The 17,772-nt window shown below is 39.8% G+C and overlaps 2 protein-coding genes and 1 non-coding gene across 3 annotated transcripts; 1 reads left to right on the forward strand and 2 right to left on the reverse strand.

The window, feature by feature from the left end:
• Window positions 1–2,495: 2,495 nt before the first annotated feature.
• Window positions 2,496–3,455, reverse strand: LOC126009398 (olfactory receptor 2S2-like). The gene has a single exon (XM_049773805.1). The coding sequence runs from the start codon at window positions 3,453–3,455 to the stop codon at window positions 2,496–2,498; it is 960 nt and encodes a 319-aa protein (XP_049629762.1).
• Window positions 3,456–13,552: 10,097 nt separating this feature from the next.
• On the forward strand, window positions 13,553–13,743 carry LOC126033696 (U2 spliceosomal RNA). Its single transcript, XR_007504487.1, has one exon. It is a non-coding gene; the product is annotated as a U2 spliceosomal RNA (small nuclear RNA).
• A 2,436-nt stretch (window positions 13,744–16,179) lies between these two features.
• On the reverse strand, window positions 16,180–17,136 carry LOC126009409 (olfactory receptor 13C7). The gene has a single exon (XM_049773812.1). The coding sequence runs from the start codon at window positions 17,134–17,136 to the stop codon at window positions 16,180–16,182; it is 957 nt and encodes a 318-aa protein (XP_049629769.1).
• Between the last annotated feature and the right edge of the window lie 636 nt (window positions 17,137–17,772).

The following is a 17,772-nucleotide window of genomic DNA, read 5'->3' on the forward strand; positions in this document are numbered from 1 at the left end:
CAAGAACTATGCCTTATTCTTTTTCACATGGCACATAGCATTGTGCCACTTTCATAATAATAATGCTGCCATAAACTAAGCACTTATTCAGAGCATTTCATCTTTGCAAAATCCCAAGAATAGGATGCACATGTAAATTGAAAGTCCGTGGAAGTTTTGGCAACCTGAGAAAACTCACAAGTAAGACAAAATTTTGGTTTTGTATGCTGGCCTATGGAGACTCACAAAATGCTATGCAGTTGCTATCTTTTGTATTTTTTCCCTACCTGCCTTAGCATATTAAAGGCTCTGATAATTACACAAGCAAGCAAACAAACCCACACCCACATTCCACAGTTGCCATCATGTAAGCTCATCATCCCAGCTCCACAGATTCACAACTAATCTCAGAAAAGGGACAAGCCCAGACACTAAAATTCATGGGTACACTGGTCTTCCATCTGAAAACTCTGGGGGCATCCTTGAGAGGAGATGGGCTGAGTCCCCATTCTACTGAAGCCCCACAGTCATGTCCACACCCCATAGATGCCTCTATGCCAATAGCTATGCCAACTTCACTGCTTCAAGACTAGTCTATACAGAGACACCAAACTGACAAAAATTCCAGATATACCAATTTGGGGCCTAAAAACTCTGAGGTCTTCTCTGACTGGTGGCAGGCAGCCTTCCCCAACCACTCCATACTTCTGGAAGCCCCAGAAATCACATCTATATTCCACAGCTTCTGTCATGTAAACTCATAGGTCTTGGAATTCCTGTTGCTGGAGGTTGCATATGCATATGCGTATGTGACCATGAAACACCTCCAGATTCTTCAATATTGACATCAAGTAGGAGCATATTAAAGTAAATAGAAAGTATCATAGAAGTAAACAAGTTTTAATAAACAAAAACAACAGCATTAAAGGCTCAAATGCAACAAATAGTTCAATAAACCTTCAGGCAATGACTTAATGACCTCATTGTGAGATATGAAAATTTTTAATTTTTTTCCTTTTACTGGAGTGTGAATACATCCACATGCTATAATCCCATAAAGAAGGGAAGAAGGGATCTGGAGCAGGGCTGCCACAGGAAATAATCCAAACCAGGCTGAAGAGAAATGAGATATGGGTCTGGGAACCTTTTAGCCAAGTGGAGAGACCTGTCAGGACCCACAGTATTTGAGAAAATAGGACCACCCCCAGGGGACGAGAAGAAATTAAAATAAAGAACCTATCTAGAAGTTCTTCCTGCCCAGGTGGGTCTTTAAGATGTAAAAGAGGAAACCATCATTGTTAATAATAAAGGCCAATATGGTCATATTGTTTAGGGTGTAGGCTGGTTAACCCCGCACTGCAGTGTTTTTTTGTTTTGTTTTGTTTTTGATAATTGCATTAGTCACTTAGTTGTAACAAGCAATATAAAATATGGGGCCGGAGAGATAGCATGGAAGTAAGGCATTTGCCTTGCATGCAGAAGGACAGTGGTTCAAATCCCAGCATCCCATATGGTCCCCCGAGCTGCCAGGAGCGAATTCTGAATATAGAGCCAGGAATAACCCCTAAGCTTCACCACTGCTGGGTGTGACCCAAAAACAAACAAACAAAAACTATTTTGTGCCAGTCATGGGTGTGAAACTGGGAACATTGGTGAACTTATACTGATGGTGGGATTGGTGTTGAAACATTAAATGCTAGAAACAACTGTATTATGAATAAGTTTATAAATGTTAAAAACAAAACAAAAAGAAAAATGTCCCAAATTTTTCCTTAAAATAAATATATTTAGTACTTTTCCTATTTATTTTCTTCTATCCATTCTCTATCTACCATTAGCCATTATCTATAGTCACTCTGTAGGTGAAACTATCTATTCTATTGGAAACTTCTAGAATTAATGTGAAATTCAAACTCTAAATTTCCTTTTGAGTTTAATATAATTTACTAGAGTGTTTTGGAAAGTGTTTGTCAGCAACAAAAAATAGCCTAAATTTATTTGTAGTTGAAATGAATTCTCTTTATTAAAATCATCTTTCCCATCTGGAAGCTCTTTAGACCACAAGTTTGTCTTTGTCTCAGCCTAGCATTGCATGCAAATTGAATCTAATAACAAAATCCCATAATTAAAGTTTCCACTTTCACTGAGTTCCTCTGATGCTGAATCAAATCTAATTAAGAGCCAAGCAGTTGCTGCAAGAGCCATCTCGCTTCCTGTAACTCCACAGCTCAGAAGCATAAGGACTGTTCAGTTTGTTCCAATGCCTGCTGTCTCCTGTGGTAGGGTGTCATCATAATGTCCCTGGACAATTAATTAGAGCACTTAATAACCAGAGTTTGTTGATGTTGTCAGACATTGGTAAAACTTCAGAAGCATATTCTAAAGTTTAAAATTTCCTTAGAATAGACTGAAGGGTAAGAACATGTCCAGTAACTTGACCTGGCTTTTGAATGGCATCTACAATGATTTTAAGTCCTTTCTTTCCTGTAGGTGAGAACTCCAGGGACCTTTACTTGTCACTGGAAAAAGCATTTTTGACTCACCAGGTTCCTTACAGCACCCTTCACATCCTTGTTTCTCAGGCTATAAATGATGGGGTTAAGCATGGGGGTCACCACCCCATAGAACAAGGGAATGAGCTTGTCTGAAAGGTCTTCCTTGCCTCCTTCCTGTGAGTTCTTAGACTTGGGCTTCCCATACATAAAAAATAAGGTTCCATAGAAGATCATGACCACAGTGAGGTGTGCCGAGCAGGTAGAGAAGGCCTTTTTTCTTCCTTCAGCTGAAGGGATCCTCAGGATGGTAATGATGATGAAGACATAAGAAATAAAGATGAACAGGACTGGGACTACTAGAAAGATCACATTGTTCACACCCAGGCTAATGACAATAATGGAGATGTCAGTACAAGCCAACCTCAGAACTGCCAGGAGTTCACAGGCAAAGTGGTCAATTATATTGTCCCCACAAAAGGGCAGCTGAATTACCAGTGATGTATGCACCACAGATGCAGCACTGCCAAGAGCCCAGGAGCCAGCTGCCATGGGTACATACGCAGCCTTGCTCATGATCACAGGGTATCTCAGGGGGTTGCAGATGGCCACATAGCGGTCAAATGCCATCATGCTCAAGAGCACACACTCCGTGCATCCTGTGGCAAACGAGAGGAACATCTGCATGGCACATGCTGAAAAGGGGACAGTCTTGTGAGAAGTCAAGAAACCATCCAAGATCAATGGAACAGAGGAGGTGGTATAGCAGATGTCCAGGAAGGAGAGGTTCCCCAGGAAGAAGTACATGGGTGTGTGTAGACGGGAATCAAGGATGGTTACCAGAATAAGGATCCCATTTCCCAGAAGGACCATCAGGTACATCATCAGGATGAGCACAAAGAAAGGTTTCTCCAACTTTGGATGGGTTGAAAGGCCCAGGATAATGAACCCAAGCATGGGAGAAGTCTGATTGTCCTCTTCCATGTGAGAGTCCCTCTGTCAGGAGCTAAGCACAGAGTTTACCAAACTTTTTTGAGAGAAGTCCCTGGCATCCAGTACAAGGTCAAGTCTCTACTGAATTTGAGGAGCATGTATGTGCTTAAGAGAAAGGTAGTAGTGGTACCCTTAGCTCAACATGAGAAAAGATTTGATTTGATATTCAGTTTACAATGGCTCAGTGTTGGGTTTGAGGGCAGCTGTGTACAGGGGACTTTTTTTTATATTGCTAAATCCTCTCAATGTGCAAAGCCCTGAGAAGGAATTGACCTGGAAAACTGGTGAGAGACAGGATTTCAATGTAACAGAGCTTATTCCAGGTCAAGGAAAACGGTGCTTTTGCATCATGACAATGGCTACAAAATGTAACAATTCTTCCTTTTAATTTAATAAATATAAATATAAAACCTTAGTTTTCCTAGATTCTCAGAGTAAACCCCCAAGATGGTCCTATTGTTAAAGCTAGCAAGCACCTAAGCACCTTTAAACTTTGATTCTACTTGGGAGGAATTTGTATATAATCCTCACATGGGTAGAAATGAGCCTTTGGAAAAGGCTCAATGACAACTAAGATTACTTCTTAAGCAACCCCATTTATTACACAGAACAAGTGTCATTGGCGATGTTTATCTAACTCTTTCTCAATGGCAGAGGACATAGTATGGAGGACAGGGTGAATAATTAATTAATATTAATTAATTAATAAGAGGTGATTAATTAATATCAGAGAGAGCTATTCTCTGACATTATCTTTGAAACCTCCATGGATATTTTGAATTTTTTAATTTAAGTATCTTGTTATTCAAATACGACAAGGTATCCAAAGTTCTAAAGAGATAAAAAATTTGTTATAGAGTTTGAATAATAGATCTTGGATTGGATTTTAGGATCTAATTCTAAGTCTAATCACCAAATAGCTGTTCTTTCCTCTTGCTTCACATTTTTTTTCTTTTCTTTTTCTTTTTTTTTTAAGTCGGGCAAGATAGTTTTTATTGAATAAAACTTACTTGAGGAAAGGAATATATGTTCAAGATCTGTGCCCAGTAGAGACCCACTGTCCTGACCTATTTCAGACTTCACTGCTATTCTTGCCTCTGTGCCCCTTCCCCCCATTCTTTGGCTCACTGAAGACCCATTATGGGTGTCTAGCCCTGAGCCTCTGCTCTAATCTTATGCTCCTCCCAGTGTCCCTTCAATTCGTTGACAGGAAATGTTAGTCATGTTACAAACACAATTCAATAATAACATGGATAGACATAGTAAAAGGGCCATGGAAGGGACACTCTGGATGGAGAGAGAATATCAGATATGCTATCCTCAGACAATACATATAGGCAGATGCTACTGCCCAGAAATAACAGGGTGTGGTCATGCGTGAGGCACAGGATTTAACCTGCAGGGAAGCAGCACATAGGAAGGCTTACTTCCTGTCATGTGAAAGTTGTTGAGATAAAGTTGGTTTCATTGGAATGAGCCAACCAAGAGGGTAGAACCAGCATGCTGAGACCTGAGCTGTGGAACTTGCTGCTGCCCTGTACCTACTCTGCCCTGAACAACTTGTGTTAACCTATGTGAGCATACTTGTGTGCACATGTGTCTGTGAATTTGTGCATGTATGCAAGAGACAGATAATAAAAATCTGACTCTTAATTTCTTATGTACAATTTTGAAGGCAGCTCAGATAAAGAAAACCGGGAGCTGTGATATGGGTGACTCTGTAGGAGTGGGGCAGAGACAATAGGAAAAGGGATATGGGAGAGGGGCCTTTACCTTTGCAGCAACACTCTATACAGCTGGCCTCATCTTGTCCCATACGCTTGGTTTTCTTGGGTTCTGTCTTTCTGTGTCACTCTGGTGCCTATAGTAAGCTGAGAAAGAGGAGTCAGCATAATATAATGAAAGGGAACTCTGGCTCTCAGTCCCTCAGATGGCCTCTCTGAGCAGTCTGCCTGAAAAGGGCGGAGAGCTGAAAATCCTATGTTCCCTGCACTTCAGCATTTTCACCTCTTAGGAACAATTCTAAAGAACCACCAGCACTGAGAGGCCGAGCACACGCTTTGCATGTTGAAGATTCTGTTTCATCCCCCATATTCCATTGTCCTCTAAGCACCGCTGAGAGTGAACACAGAGCAGAGAATAGGCCTCGATCATGGCTTGGTATGGCTTAAAGACGGGAAAGAAACACAGCCAGAGCCAGTAAGAGGGGATAATTAGTACTTACCACAACAATTTCAGCATACTGCGAAATTAGGTCCAACAAATGGCCACTGGCACAAGCCTAGAAAAGTCATGTCCAATAGGATATTAGACATATAAGCTATGTTGGCTTTTTTCACACTATAATATTATTACACTAGATGATTATTAAAAGGAAGAATTTGAAACTACAGCTTGTTATGAGCTCAATTAGGCAAATAATGTGTATAGATTGGGTGACTAGAAAAAAATTGAGCTCAGTAAATAGGTGAGAGATTCCGCTGGCTGTAATCTCTTCACATTGAACTGAACACAGTGAACCATTATTGGGAGTGAAGTGTTTCTAAGAGAACAATGAGAAATCCACAGACCTGCCCAGCACCTCATCTTCTTGTCCTCTAGTGTCCATTCTTGACTATCTCTGCTGGATGGAGATGGAGGTCCCCACCAATCCCTGATAGTTCTGGATTCCAACAATTGTGGTGGAACAGCAAACCCTGATGGTGCTGGCTCTGGCTTCTGGAAGACATGAAGGTATAGAGGCAGGCCTCAAGCTGAGTTTGCAAGAATTCTGCAAAGACACAGACACCTCTACCTGCATTCTGCTGGAAGGTCTCCTCTCTCCTGCACCCAGACTCTCCTTCTGTCCTGGGCCCTGAATGCCAGGGAAGTCCCTCACTCCCTCCATACTCTTTCCTGACTAACTTTATTTACCTTGGAGACCCTCTTTCTTCCCGCCTAAATCTTGTGGGGACTTTAACCTGGTGTCATTTCACTACAGTCCTTCTTCTTAGCTGTGTCTGCTGCCTGTGTGCCAGTTCAGACTCTGCATGTAGAAAACTGCCCCCATGGCCCAAGACTTGCCTCTCCTCAAATCCCTGGAGCATACTGGCATCAGCAGGGAAGGGAGCTGCAAAGAGGCAATTGCCAGCAGGGTCTGTGCTAATCCCGAAGCAATTTAAAATTGTAATTGTAGGTACACAGGGTGCAGCCCTACCTGCAGCCCCAGGGACCACACTGCCCCCTCCTCAACCAATTAGGGGTCACACCTACCAGCCAGAAAACTTGCCCAGATACAGGCTTTCTGAAGTTTCACCCAGGTCTCTGGCCACACAGCTGATCATAGGAACAGAGTCCTAGACATCCAGGACAGATGTGCAATAGCAGCAGAAACAGAATTAGCTGCTCCCCCACTCTGTATGCCCCTAGCCATAGAGCAACACCCCCCCCCATTATATCAACTCCATACTGTGCAATCCACTTCTCCCTGGGAGAGCTATATGCTAGAATTGAGTTTTGTAGAGCTCTTATGACTAGTTTAACAAGTGATTTGAAGACAACTGAATACCAATATGTAAGAAATTAAATCTCAATCCATATCTCACACCTTACACAAAAGTCAAGTCAGAGTGGATCAAAGACCTAGAGATCCTATCAGAAACAATAAAGTGCATTGAGGAAAATATAGGCAGAATGCTCCAAGATTTGAGCCTCAAAGACATCTTCAATGATCTTATACCACTGGCACATACAACACAATCAAAAAGAAACATATGGAACTACATCAAATTAAAGAATTTCTGCATGGCAAAAGAAATACAGGCTAAAAATTAAGATAGCTTGCTGAATGAGAAAAACATTTCCATTTAACACATCAATAAAGGCTTGATTTCCTGGATATATAAAGTATTCCTAAAGATCAACAACAAAATCATTTTCAAGAACCCTCTCAAAAAATGGAGAGAGAAAAATGAATAGACACTTTCAGAGGAAGATAAGTGGATTGCCAGAAGCACATGAAAAAGTGCTCAGCACCATATATCATTAGAGAAATCCAAATCAAGACAACAATGTAATACCATCTCATACTAGTGAAAATGGCATATATCAAAATAGTAGAAACAATATGTGCTGGCAGGGATGTGGTGAAAAATAAACTCATTTACTGTTGGTGGGAATGTTGTCTGGTTCACTCCCTGTAAAAAATGGTATGGAGAGTCCTCAATAAACTTAGATTTAGCTGCTATATGACCCAGCAATCCACTTTTGAGTATCTCCCCTCAGGACATAAAAATACTCATTCAAAAGGATGTATGTCAACATTATTCATTGCAACAATAAATGCAACATTTGAGAGATAGAATCAACATAGATGTCCAACAACAGATGAATGGATTATGAAGACATGGTATATATAAACACAATAGAATATGATATAGCTGAAAGGAATGATAAAAATCTAACATTTTGCTGCAACCAGGTTGGACCTTGAAGATATGTTGAAGTCAAAGAAGAAAGATAAACGCAGGATGATCTTACTTATCTTGTATAGAGACTAACTGGTACATAGACTAACTGGATGAAGAAATGTAGTATAGTAAAGAGGGATGCCTAGATCACTCTTGATCCCAGGGACTAGAAGGGAGTGGGCCAGAGAAGGAAAGAAATCACGATAGAATGAAGAGGATGATAAAGGGAAGTAATGAGAAAACAGGAATAGGTGCTTTGATAATGTTGGTGATGGGGGAGAGTGGTATAGTTATAAAACCAAAACACAGACTCAACAACAATGAAAACATGAGATCTAAGCTGCAATTACTAAACTTTGTAGTGAGCCTGTCAAAGAGGCAGGAATATAAATTGACACTGATGGTGATATTGGTGTTGGAATGTTATATGCTTAAAACTCAACTATCAATTACTTTGTAAATCATGGTTCTTTAAATAATTAAAAAATTTTAATTTTTAAATTAAAAAATTTAAATTTAATAAAATTTTAATTTTTAAATTAAAAAATTTAAATTTAATAAAATTTTAATTTTTAAATTATTTTTAAATATATTTTTTATTTTTTAATATTAATTTTTATTTTGACCAAAATGGATTACAAATCTTTCACAGTAATATTCTTGGTACATAGTGACATTGAACCAGAGGCATTCCCACCACCAACGTTGTCCTCCTCCACCCCTGTTCCCAGCATGCATCGCATATCCCCCCTCCTTTGCCCCTCGGGCTGCTAGTATAAGTGGCCCCTTCTGTGTCTAGCTTGTTGTAGATTGGGTATTGATCCTGTCATTGGCTTTGGATTTGGTGTTTAAGTCTGATTGTTTTTTATGTCTACTTAATGTTCAGACGATTGTTTGGTCTTGGTACCCTCCATTATTTCCCCCTCAATTTGTAAGGCAGAATAAGATGGTTCAAGTTATGTGGTTATGTTTGAAGGAAAGAAAAAAAAATAAAATGGGGTAAAAATCAAACAAGCAAAAAATGAAAAGAGTTCTTCTAGAGCAGGGGTCCTCAAACTTTTTAAACAGGGGGCCAGTTCACTGTCCCTCAGACCATTGGACGGTCTGACTATAGTAAAAACAAAACTTATGAATGAATTCTTATGCACACTGCATATATCTTATTTTGCAATGAAGAAACAAAACAGATACAAATACAATATGTGGCCTGTAGGCCATAGTTTGAGGACCACTGTTCTAGAGGCTATAAATATCAATTTAAGAGTAAAAAGGGAAAATGGGAGAAAAACATAACAACAATACAAAAAAATATCAAACAAAAAAAACGAAAAAGAACCACAGCAATAAAGACAACAACCACACAATAACCTTGGTCTTGAAATAAAAACAAAACAAAGCAGAAAAAAAAAACAGGAAAAAAAAACAAACAGCAATAACAAAACCAAAAAAAAAACTAATTTGTGCTTTTTTTTTTTTTTTTGCATAGGCACAGTAAATATTGGGGAAATTTTCCCTTGCCCTAAGAGATACAGGGTTTCTCTGCCCTTGAAGTATACTGTCATGGGAATAACTACAGGCTCTGTATATATTCTTTTACTCTCTGCTAGGTCCTTTTGTGGTGTCTGGAAACTTTCCGCTCCATTGTGGGTGATAAAATCAGGCCTCTATAGCTAGAGATCTTGGTATTTGCACAGGTCAAAGGATGAAGTGTAGGATGGAATCTTTCTTTACAGTTCTATAAGTCCTGTTCCATCACTGTTGTTTTAATCAGTCTTCTGTAGTTGGTGATCTTGGTCTTTGCACAGATCCTAGAATGAAGCCTAGGATAGAGTCTTTCATTATGTTTCTAGAAGTTCTACTTGGTTGCAGTTGTCTCAATCATACCTCTGGAATTAGAGATCTTGGTTGTTCTACAGCTTGTAGGCCAAAGCCTAGAATAGGGTCTTTTTTATTGGTTCCAGGATAAGTTCTTCCCAATCATGGTTGTCACAGTCAGTTTTCTGTAGTTAGCAATATTGGCTTTTTGCACAGTATAAAGGATGACGTGTCTTCTGATTTCATCTTATCTTTAAGTGGTGAGGTAAGACAACCTGCTCTTAGACCAAGTTGTTGCCATTTCCTCATTGTCAGGATATCATATCAAAAGTGGCACATGTTGGTGTCAGAGCAGTATTAAGAATGTCCCAGATGGAGCTGTTGCAAAGAACTGTGTCAGTTCTATGTCTGAGATCTAGGGTTCGGGGTTGGATGGTTGCTGTCTAATTACATGGAGTCTAAGTTGGTACCACATGACATATATTCAAGGTGGGAGGGACCCCGTATTGTAAAATGTGTGAGTTTTTATCCCTAGTAGATAAGAGCTTGTTTCTATAAGTAAAATTTCCCCCATTTTAGTATGCCTTTGCAAGAAGAAATGGTGCTACATTATATTGCTGGTGCTTTTGGGGGTCAGAGTGTCAGACTCCATCATCTCTGTGCCCTAGTTTTGACCTGAGCTATTATCACAGGCAAGACTTTTTCTTCTTATTGCACAAGAATTCCTTGCGTGCACACGGAATCAAATGCACATAGTCTCTAGTCGTTTTCTGCTGTCTGCTAGAAGGGACAGTGCTTCAGCTCAGTTTCACACACAGGTCACAGCTGAGCTGAAGAGGTAGGCGGCTGAACTGAACTGTATGTCAATGAATTCTTTTACCCACAATATTCTGCGCTTTGTATGAGACCGACAGCAGTGATGATGATATCTGCGAACTCAGTGATGATGACAATGTCTATGCTGATACCCTCACATCAGATACAGTTGAAGCTCTGTTTGGACATATAGAAGACAAGGAGGAGGAATCCAGTGTAGAAAGATTTTAACCTTTGTGATTTAGCTTGATTACCTGTTAAGCTATGGTTTTCTGCACTTTATTTAAAGTTTTAAAGTTATTGTTGCTAGTTTACAGTTTTTCTTCAGCAATAAATATTGAAAAACATTTAACCTACTGAGCCTTCAATTAATTGTAATTGTTCTGGGTATATATTTTTATTTATAAACTTTATCAGTGACTGCTGCATTTTCCACCTCGGCTTATATTTGAGTCACTACATTTTCGCAGTTTTAGGTAAAATTAAGGGGGGTGGCTTATACTCGAGTATATAGTATATTTAAAAAAAAGTTATGTCCATGAAAGGAATTTTTTATCCTTCATTAATTTTTTTAAATTTAGGCCACACCCAGCGATGCTCAGGGGTTACTCCTGGCTCTGTGCTCAGAGGTCATTCCTTGCAGTGCTCGGGGAACCATATGGGATGTTGGGGATTGAACCTGGGTCAGCTGCATGCAAGGCAAGCACCCTCCCTCCCCACTGTGTTATTGCTCTAGACCTCTTGCATTGGTTCTTATTTGTCTTTTATCTATCCCTAGACTTTTCATCTTTTCTTTCTTTTTTTTTGGGGGGGGGTGTTGGTTTTGGACCATACCCAGCAGATCTCAGAATTACTCCTATCTCTGTGCTCAGAAATTGTTCCTGGAAGGCTCAAGAGATATGGGATGCTGAGGATCAAACTCATCCCTGGACGGCTGCATGCAAGGCAAATACCCTACAGCTGTGCTACCATGTTCACCTCAACTTTTTATCTTTACAAATAATGTTATTCCTTTTTTCACACACACACACACACACACACATACCCCAAAGAATAGAACTGTTGAATTTGCATCTGACCAAGCAATTCCACTTCTTAGCATACAATCCAAGGGCTCAAGAACACCATTTCAGGGGCGGGAGAGATAGCATGGAGGTAAGGCATTTGCCTTGCATACAGAAGGAATCCATACAGTTCGAATCCCGGCATCTTATACGATCCCTCGAGCTTACCAGGAGTAATTTCTGAGTGCAGAGCCAGGAGTAACCCCTGAGCGCTGCCGGGTGTGACCCAAAAACAAAATTAAAAAAAGAACACCATTTAAAAAAAAACATTTTATTCCTATAGTTATTCACATTTAGCACTATTAAGAATACCCAAATTCTTGGGGCTGGAGAGATAGCATGAAGGTAAAGTGTTTGCCTTGCATGCAGAAGGTCAGTGTTTTAAATCCTGGCATCCCATATGGTTCCCTGAGCCTGCCAGGAGCGATTTCTGAGCGTAGAGCCAGGAGTAACCCCTGAGTACTGCCGGGTGTGACCCCCCCCCAAAAAAAAGAATACCAATAATACCCAAGTTCTGGAAACTGAAAAAGCCAAGTTTTCAAGACGAGATTACTGGATAAAGAGTTGTGGTCTATATACAAAATGAAATACTACTTAACTACAAGAAAAATGGAAAGCACACAATTTGCCACAATATGTAAAGAAATGAATGGTGTATTATGCTGCATAAAGTCAGCTGAAAAGAGAGAGAAAATTGCATAATCCATGTGATATGTGGTAAATAAAATATAAAAATTGTGTTATGGATATAGAAAATGGTCAAAAAAATTGAAATTTAACTTATAGAACTGAAATTATGTGACCTGGCACAGGCCTCAGAAGAATGGGCATTCTCCATTCACCCCTGAACCAGGGAAGCTATCTACAAAACATCCAAGGTTTTTTATAACAACACCTGGAAGCAATCCTCTACCAGGGAAGACCCTACCGCTGCTCTGACATCTACCTGCTCAAAAGAGACTTCCCTTAACACTAAGAAGATTTGACAACAACAAGGACCTGCTTACAGGACAGGGCTCTCTGCATTGCCTTTTAATTGTGAGGTGAAACGAGAGGACTATCCACATCCTGATTCAATGTAAGATATGCAGATTCAGGGGCCGGGCGGTGGCGCTAAAGGTAAGGTGCGCCTACCTTGCCTGCGCTAGCCTTGGATGGACCGCGGTTCAATCCCCCGGTGTCCCATATGGTCCCCCAAGCCAGGAGCAACTTCTGAGCGCATAGCCAGGAGTAACCCCTGAGCGTTACCGGGTGTGGCCCAAAAAAACCAAAAAAAAAAAAAAATATGCAGATTTCAGGATCTTTAATACAGAAACATGATACCAACAACAGAGACTGTGTGAAAAATAAAAGTGTATTGGCACTACAGACAATGACTTGGATTGGACTAACTAGTTTGCCTGGAGCCTAGAGTTGGTCTTATGCCAGGACACTTCAGGGGTAGGGTCTCCTTGTATTTAGGCCAAGACTTTTCCTTTCCATGTCCCTCATATTTTGGTGTCCTATGCAAACAATAATTACCACTCTAACACCGTTTTTACTGTGCTTCTTTGATTCTAATCCTTAAGAAAAACAACCCATTTAAACTTTTGAGTTTAACTTAAACTAATATGCATGTGCATGGAAATGTAAAAAGGTACTCGACCTTCAATGTTTAAGGAGTTACATAAGTTTTATGGCTTTAGATTGCTTTGTGTGCTGCTAAGAAATATTATGTATTACAATCTGGGGACTGAGGGACAAAGTAATTGTACATGGGTTCTGTTTTATTTTTCTTAATGTTCTTTGGCTGAAAGTTCAAAGTTAAGATATCAGCAAGGGGACTTCTGAGAATTCTGTTTATGGGTGATTGTTCTTCCACTGTAACTACCTTGTCCTCTTTTTTTGTATCTTTGTTCTCATAATTAAAAATTAAAAATTTAAAAAATTTAAAAAAAAAGAACTGATCGCTTCTCGACCTTTTGGCTAAGATCAAGTGTAGTATCTGTTCTTATCAGTTTAATATCTGATACGTTGTCTATCCGACGACAATATATTAAATGGATTTTTGGCACTAGGAACTGGAATAGGAGCTTGCTCCGTCCATTCCACGCATCGACCTGGTATTGCAGTACCTCCAGGAACGGTGCACCAAAAAAAAAAAAAAAAAAAAAAAAAAAAGAACTGAAATTATGAGGTGGTGTGGAGGTGACCCAGAGACAATGGTGGACGGAAATGGACACTCTAGGGGATCATGTGGTATTGAAATGTTGTATGCATGAAACTTTATCATTTTTTAAATTTGTATTTTGGGCCACACATGGCAGTGCTCAGGGATTATACCTGGCTCTGCACTCAGAAATTGCTCCTGGGAAGGCTCAAGGGACAATATGGGATGTAGAGGATCGATCCCATGTCAGCTGCATGAAGACAAATGCCCTACTCACTGTGCTATTGCTCCAGCTTGAAACTATATAATTCTACAATATTGTAAATCACAGTGCTCTAAATGATGTATAAGAAAATAAAAGGAAAGAAAATATTATTTGGCCTGGGGTGTGGCTCAAATAATAGAGAAATTGACTTGCATGTGTGAAGCCTAGATTTGAATACCAGCACAGAATGGCCCCCATGGCCCCCTACCCAACCCACTCAAGCAATGGTGACCCATGGCTCCACCAAGCATACCATGACCATCACAGAAACAATAAAAGTAATGGCAACAACAACGGAAAAGAAAATGTTCTTATCCCCACACAGATTTTCTTTTAGTCTCTCTGTAATAGACTATCCCTGTTTTAATGATTCAATAGCTTCTTAAATTCTTCAAAGACTACTTAGAATTGTCCTGCAATAATTAAGCAAATCTGCTTATTTTGTTAACTCTCACTAGACTAAAGAGATAACATAGCAGTAGGGTGTTTGCCTTGCAAGCAACCGATCCAGGATGGATAGTGGTCAAATCCCGGCAACCCATATGGTCCCCTGTGCCTGCCAGGAGCACTTTCTGAGTGCAGAGCCAGGAATAACCGCTGAGCGTGGCCAGGTGTGACACCCCAAAAAAAAAAAGTATCAGAGGCCTTTAAATTTTTCTTCTTTTACCCAAACTTCTTAATTGCTAACTATTAAGAATGGTCTGACTCTGGAAACAACCAAGATGCCCTTCAACAGACGAATGGCTAAAGAAACTGTGGTACATATACACAACGGAATATTATGCAGCTGTCAGGAGAGATGAAGTCATGAAATTTTCCTATACATGGATGTACACGGAATCTATTATGCTGAGTGAAATAAGTCAGAGAAAGAGAGAGAGAGAGAGAGAGAGAGAGAGAGAGAGAGAGAGAAACGCAGAATGGTCTCACTCATCTATGGGTTTTAAGAAAAATGAAAGACATTCTTGCAATAATAATTTTCAGACACAAAAGAGAAAAGAGCTGGAAGTTCCAGCTCACCTCAGGAAGCTCACCACAAAGAGTGATGAGTTTAGTTAGAGAAATAACTACATTTTGAACTATCCTAATAATGAGAATGTATGAGGGAAATGGAGAGCCTGTTTAGAGTACAGGCAGTGGTCGGGTGGGGAGGAGGGAGACTTGGGACATGGGTGATGGGAATGTTGCACTGGTGATGGGTGGTGTTCTTTACATGACTGAAACCCAAACACAATCATGTGTGTAATCAAGGTGTTTAAATAAAACAAAAAAGAATGGTCTGGATTATTCAATAATCTTAGGGATAGTTCTTAATTATTTCTTAGATTCATCTGCTTCTCCCTATGATCCTTATATGGATTTGAAGATTCGTTAGCAGTAAAACAAGTTATGAGCACTACTTGCTTACGTGAGATTATATGGTTAATAGAAAGCATTTGATTTGCTTGATGCCATTATTTTCTAAATTATTCTAATGACCCATGGAAGGTCAATACTATTTAAGAAAAGACCCATGGATAAATGCATCTTCAAAAAGAAAATGAAGACCTGACACTTGCATTTATTTACCACAATGCCTACCCTCCACTTTCCCCAAGGATATGAATGATTTTCTTTTGCTAACTTTATTGTGAAGTAAGAGGCATTAATTGTAGAGACATAGGGAGAAAACAAAGAAAGAATTTTAAGAATTAATATGGCTATAAGAACAAAGAAGCAATAAGTTAAAGTTACAAGTACTTCTATTATTTAATATGAATTTGGAAGAGTTGAAAGAAAATGTAACACTAAGGGACTTTCTTATATATAAAATCAAAGAAATTGGCCAATGAGCAACTGAATTGAAATTGTAATTACCTATAGACAGGAGCTATTTATGAGTTAAATATTAACTTTTAACTGTTACTCTGCTTCACTTGACATCAGTTTGTTCAATACCATACAGAGAATAACTATGAGCTATTTTTTGAGTCATCTTAAGACATAATGTTTTTAAAAAGACATACTTTATGCTTTGTGTGCATAGGGTCTTTCTACATTATTTTATTATATTTCATGGAATTAGATTTACTCATGCAAATATTCATGAAATTGGTCCTTCAAGAATCCTCTGATTTGTGATATAAGAGTGTCATTGGAACTTCTCCAGCACCAATCACTAGGAGATACATTTCTGACTCACCATGTTCCTCACTGAAGCCTTTACATCCTTGTTCCTCAGGCTATAGATGATGGGATTTAGCATAGGGGTCACCACCCCATAGAAAAGGGAGATGAGCTTGTCTGAAAGGTCCTGTTTGTCTGCCCCCAAAGGATCCTTAGACTTGGGCTTCCCATACATGAAAAGGATGGTTCCATAGAAAACCACCACAACAGTGAGGTGGGCAGAGCAGGTGGAAAAGGCCTTTCGCTTCCCATCTGCTGAGGGAATCCTCAGAATGGTACTTATGATGAACACATAAGAGAAAGAGATGAAGAGAACTGGGATGCCCAAAAAGATCACATTGGCCACAATCATGCTGATGACATTGATGGAGATGTCAGCACAGGCCAACTTCAGGACTGCCAGGATCTCACAGGTGAAGTGGTTGATGATGTTGTCTCCGCAGAAAGGCAGTCTCATTGCCAGGGAGGTCTGCACCATTGCTGTTGCACTTCCAGCTGCCCAGGAACCGGCAGCCATGGGCACATAGACAGTCTTTCTCATGACCACAGGGTACCTGAGGGGGTTGCAGATGGCCACATAGCGGTCAAAGGCCATCATGCTCAGGAGCACACACTCTGTGGCCCCCATGGCAAAGGAGAGGAACATCTGCACGGCACAGGCTGAGAAGGGGATGGCTTTCCTGGGGGTCAGGAAGCTGTCCAAAATGAGAGGAACTGAGGAGCTGGTGTAGCAGATGTCCAGGAAGGAGAGATTCCCCAGGAAGAAGTACATGGGTGTGTGTAGGCGTGAGTCAAGGATGGTCACCAATATAAGGACCCCGTTGCCTAATAAAATTAATAGGTACATTAGCAGAACGAGCACAAAGAATGTTTTCTCTAGTTTTGGGTGGCCTGAGAGACCCAGGAGAATGAAACCTAACCCAGAAGATGTCCAATTGGACCTGTCCATGGTGTATCTTCTCTGTCACCTGCTGGATTTCAAGAAGCAATCTTCATGATTCTCTGGTGCCAAAAGAAGATATAGAAGAGTAAAGAATGGTTCTTGAGGAGCAGCTGGACAATAGCTCTGATCATCTGGGGCATTCTTTGTTTTGTTTTAAATAGATAGAATGTAAAGAATAATATAAAAATCTAGTTATGATACTTGTCTTTCCCTTATAGATACTTGAAATGTCTCTAATTAGAACTAAGTTTTGATATCACATTCAAAATAAGCATGTTAGTTGCCTCCAGATATTTCATCTATAATTGATGTTTAAAACATTTTTGGGAGAAGAGCTATAGTTCATGTATATGAATTTTCCCCTGAGGCATAATTAACTGGTATTGTCATTTGTGATTGTTGACCATTCCCCTGTCCAAGTACTTTTAGAAACTACCTTCCTTCCATTTTATGATTTCTCTCATAGTTCATAGAGTCTGAAATATTCATTTACTCATTTATTCATTGCATTACTTAACTGCATATTTCTCTGAAACACTCACCAAAAGAAATGGTCTTCTCTAGCCATTCTATATACAGGAATCATTGCATCCTATTTTTGGTCTGGGAATCTCTACCCTAATATATATATTGATTTTTGGG

Source organism: Suncus etruscus, chromosome 1 (genome assembly GCF_024139225.1).
Source record: "Suncus etruscus isolate mSunEtr1 chromosome 1, mSunEtr1.pri.cur, whole genome shotgun sequence".
NCBI lineage: Eukaryota > Metazoa > Chordata > Mammalia > Eulipotyphla > Soricidae > Suncus > Suncus etruscus.

What these genes read in the sequence shown, in the direction of transcription:
- LOC126009409 (XM_049773812.1), bottom strand. Translation starts at nt 17,136, where the DNA reads ATGGACAGGTCCAATTGGACATCTTCTGGGTTAGGTTTCATTCTCCTG.
- LOC126009398 (XM_049773805.1), bottom strand. Translation starts at nt 3,455, where the DNA reads ATGGAAGAGGACAATCAGACTTCTCCCATGCTTGGGTTCATTATCCTG.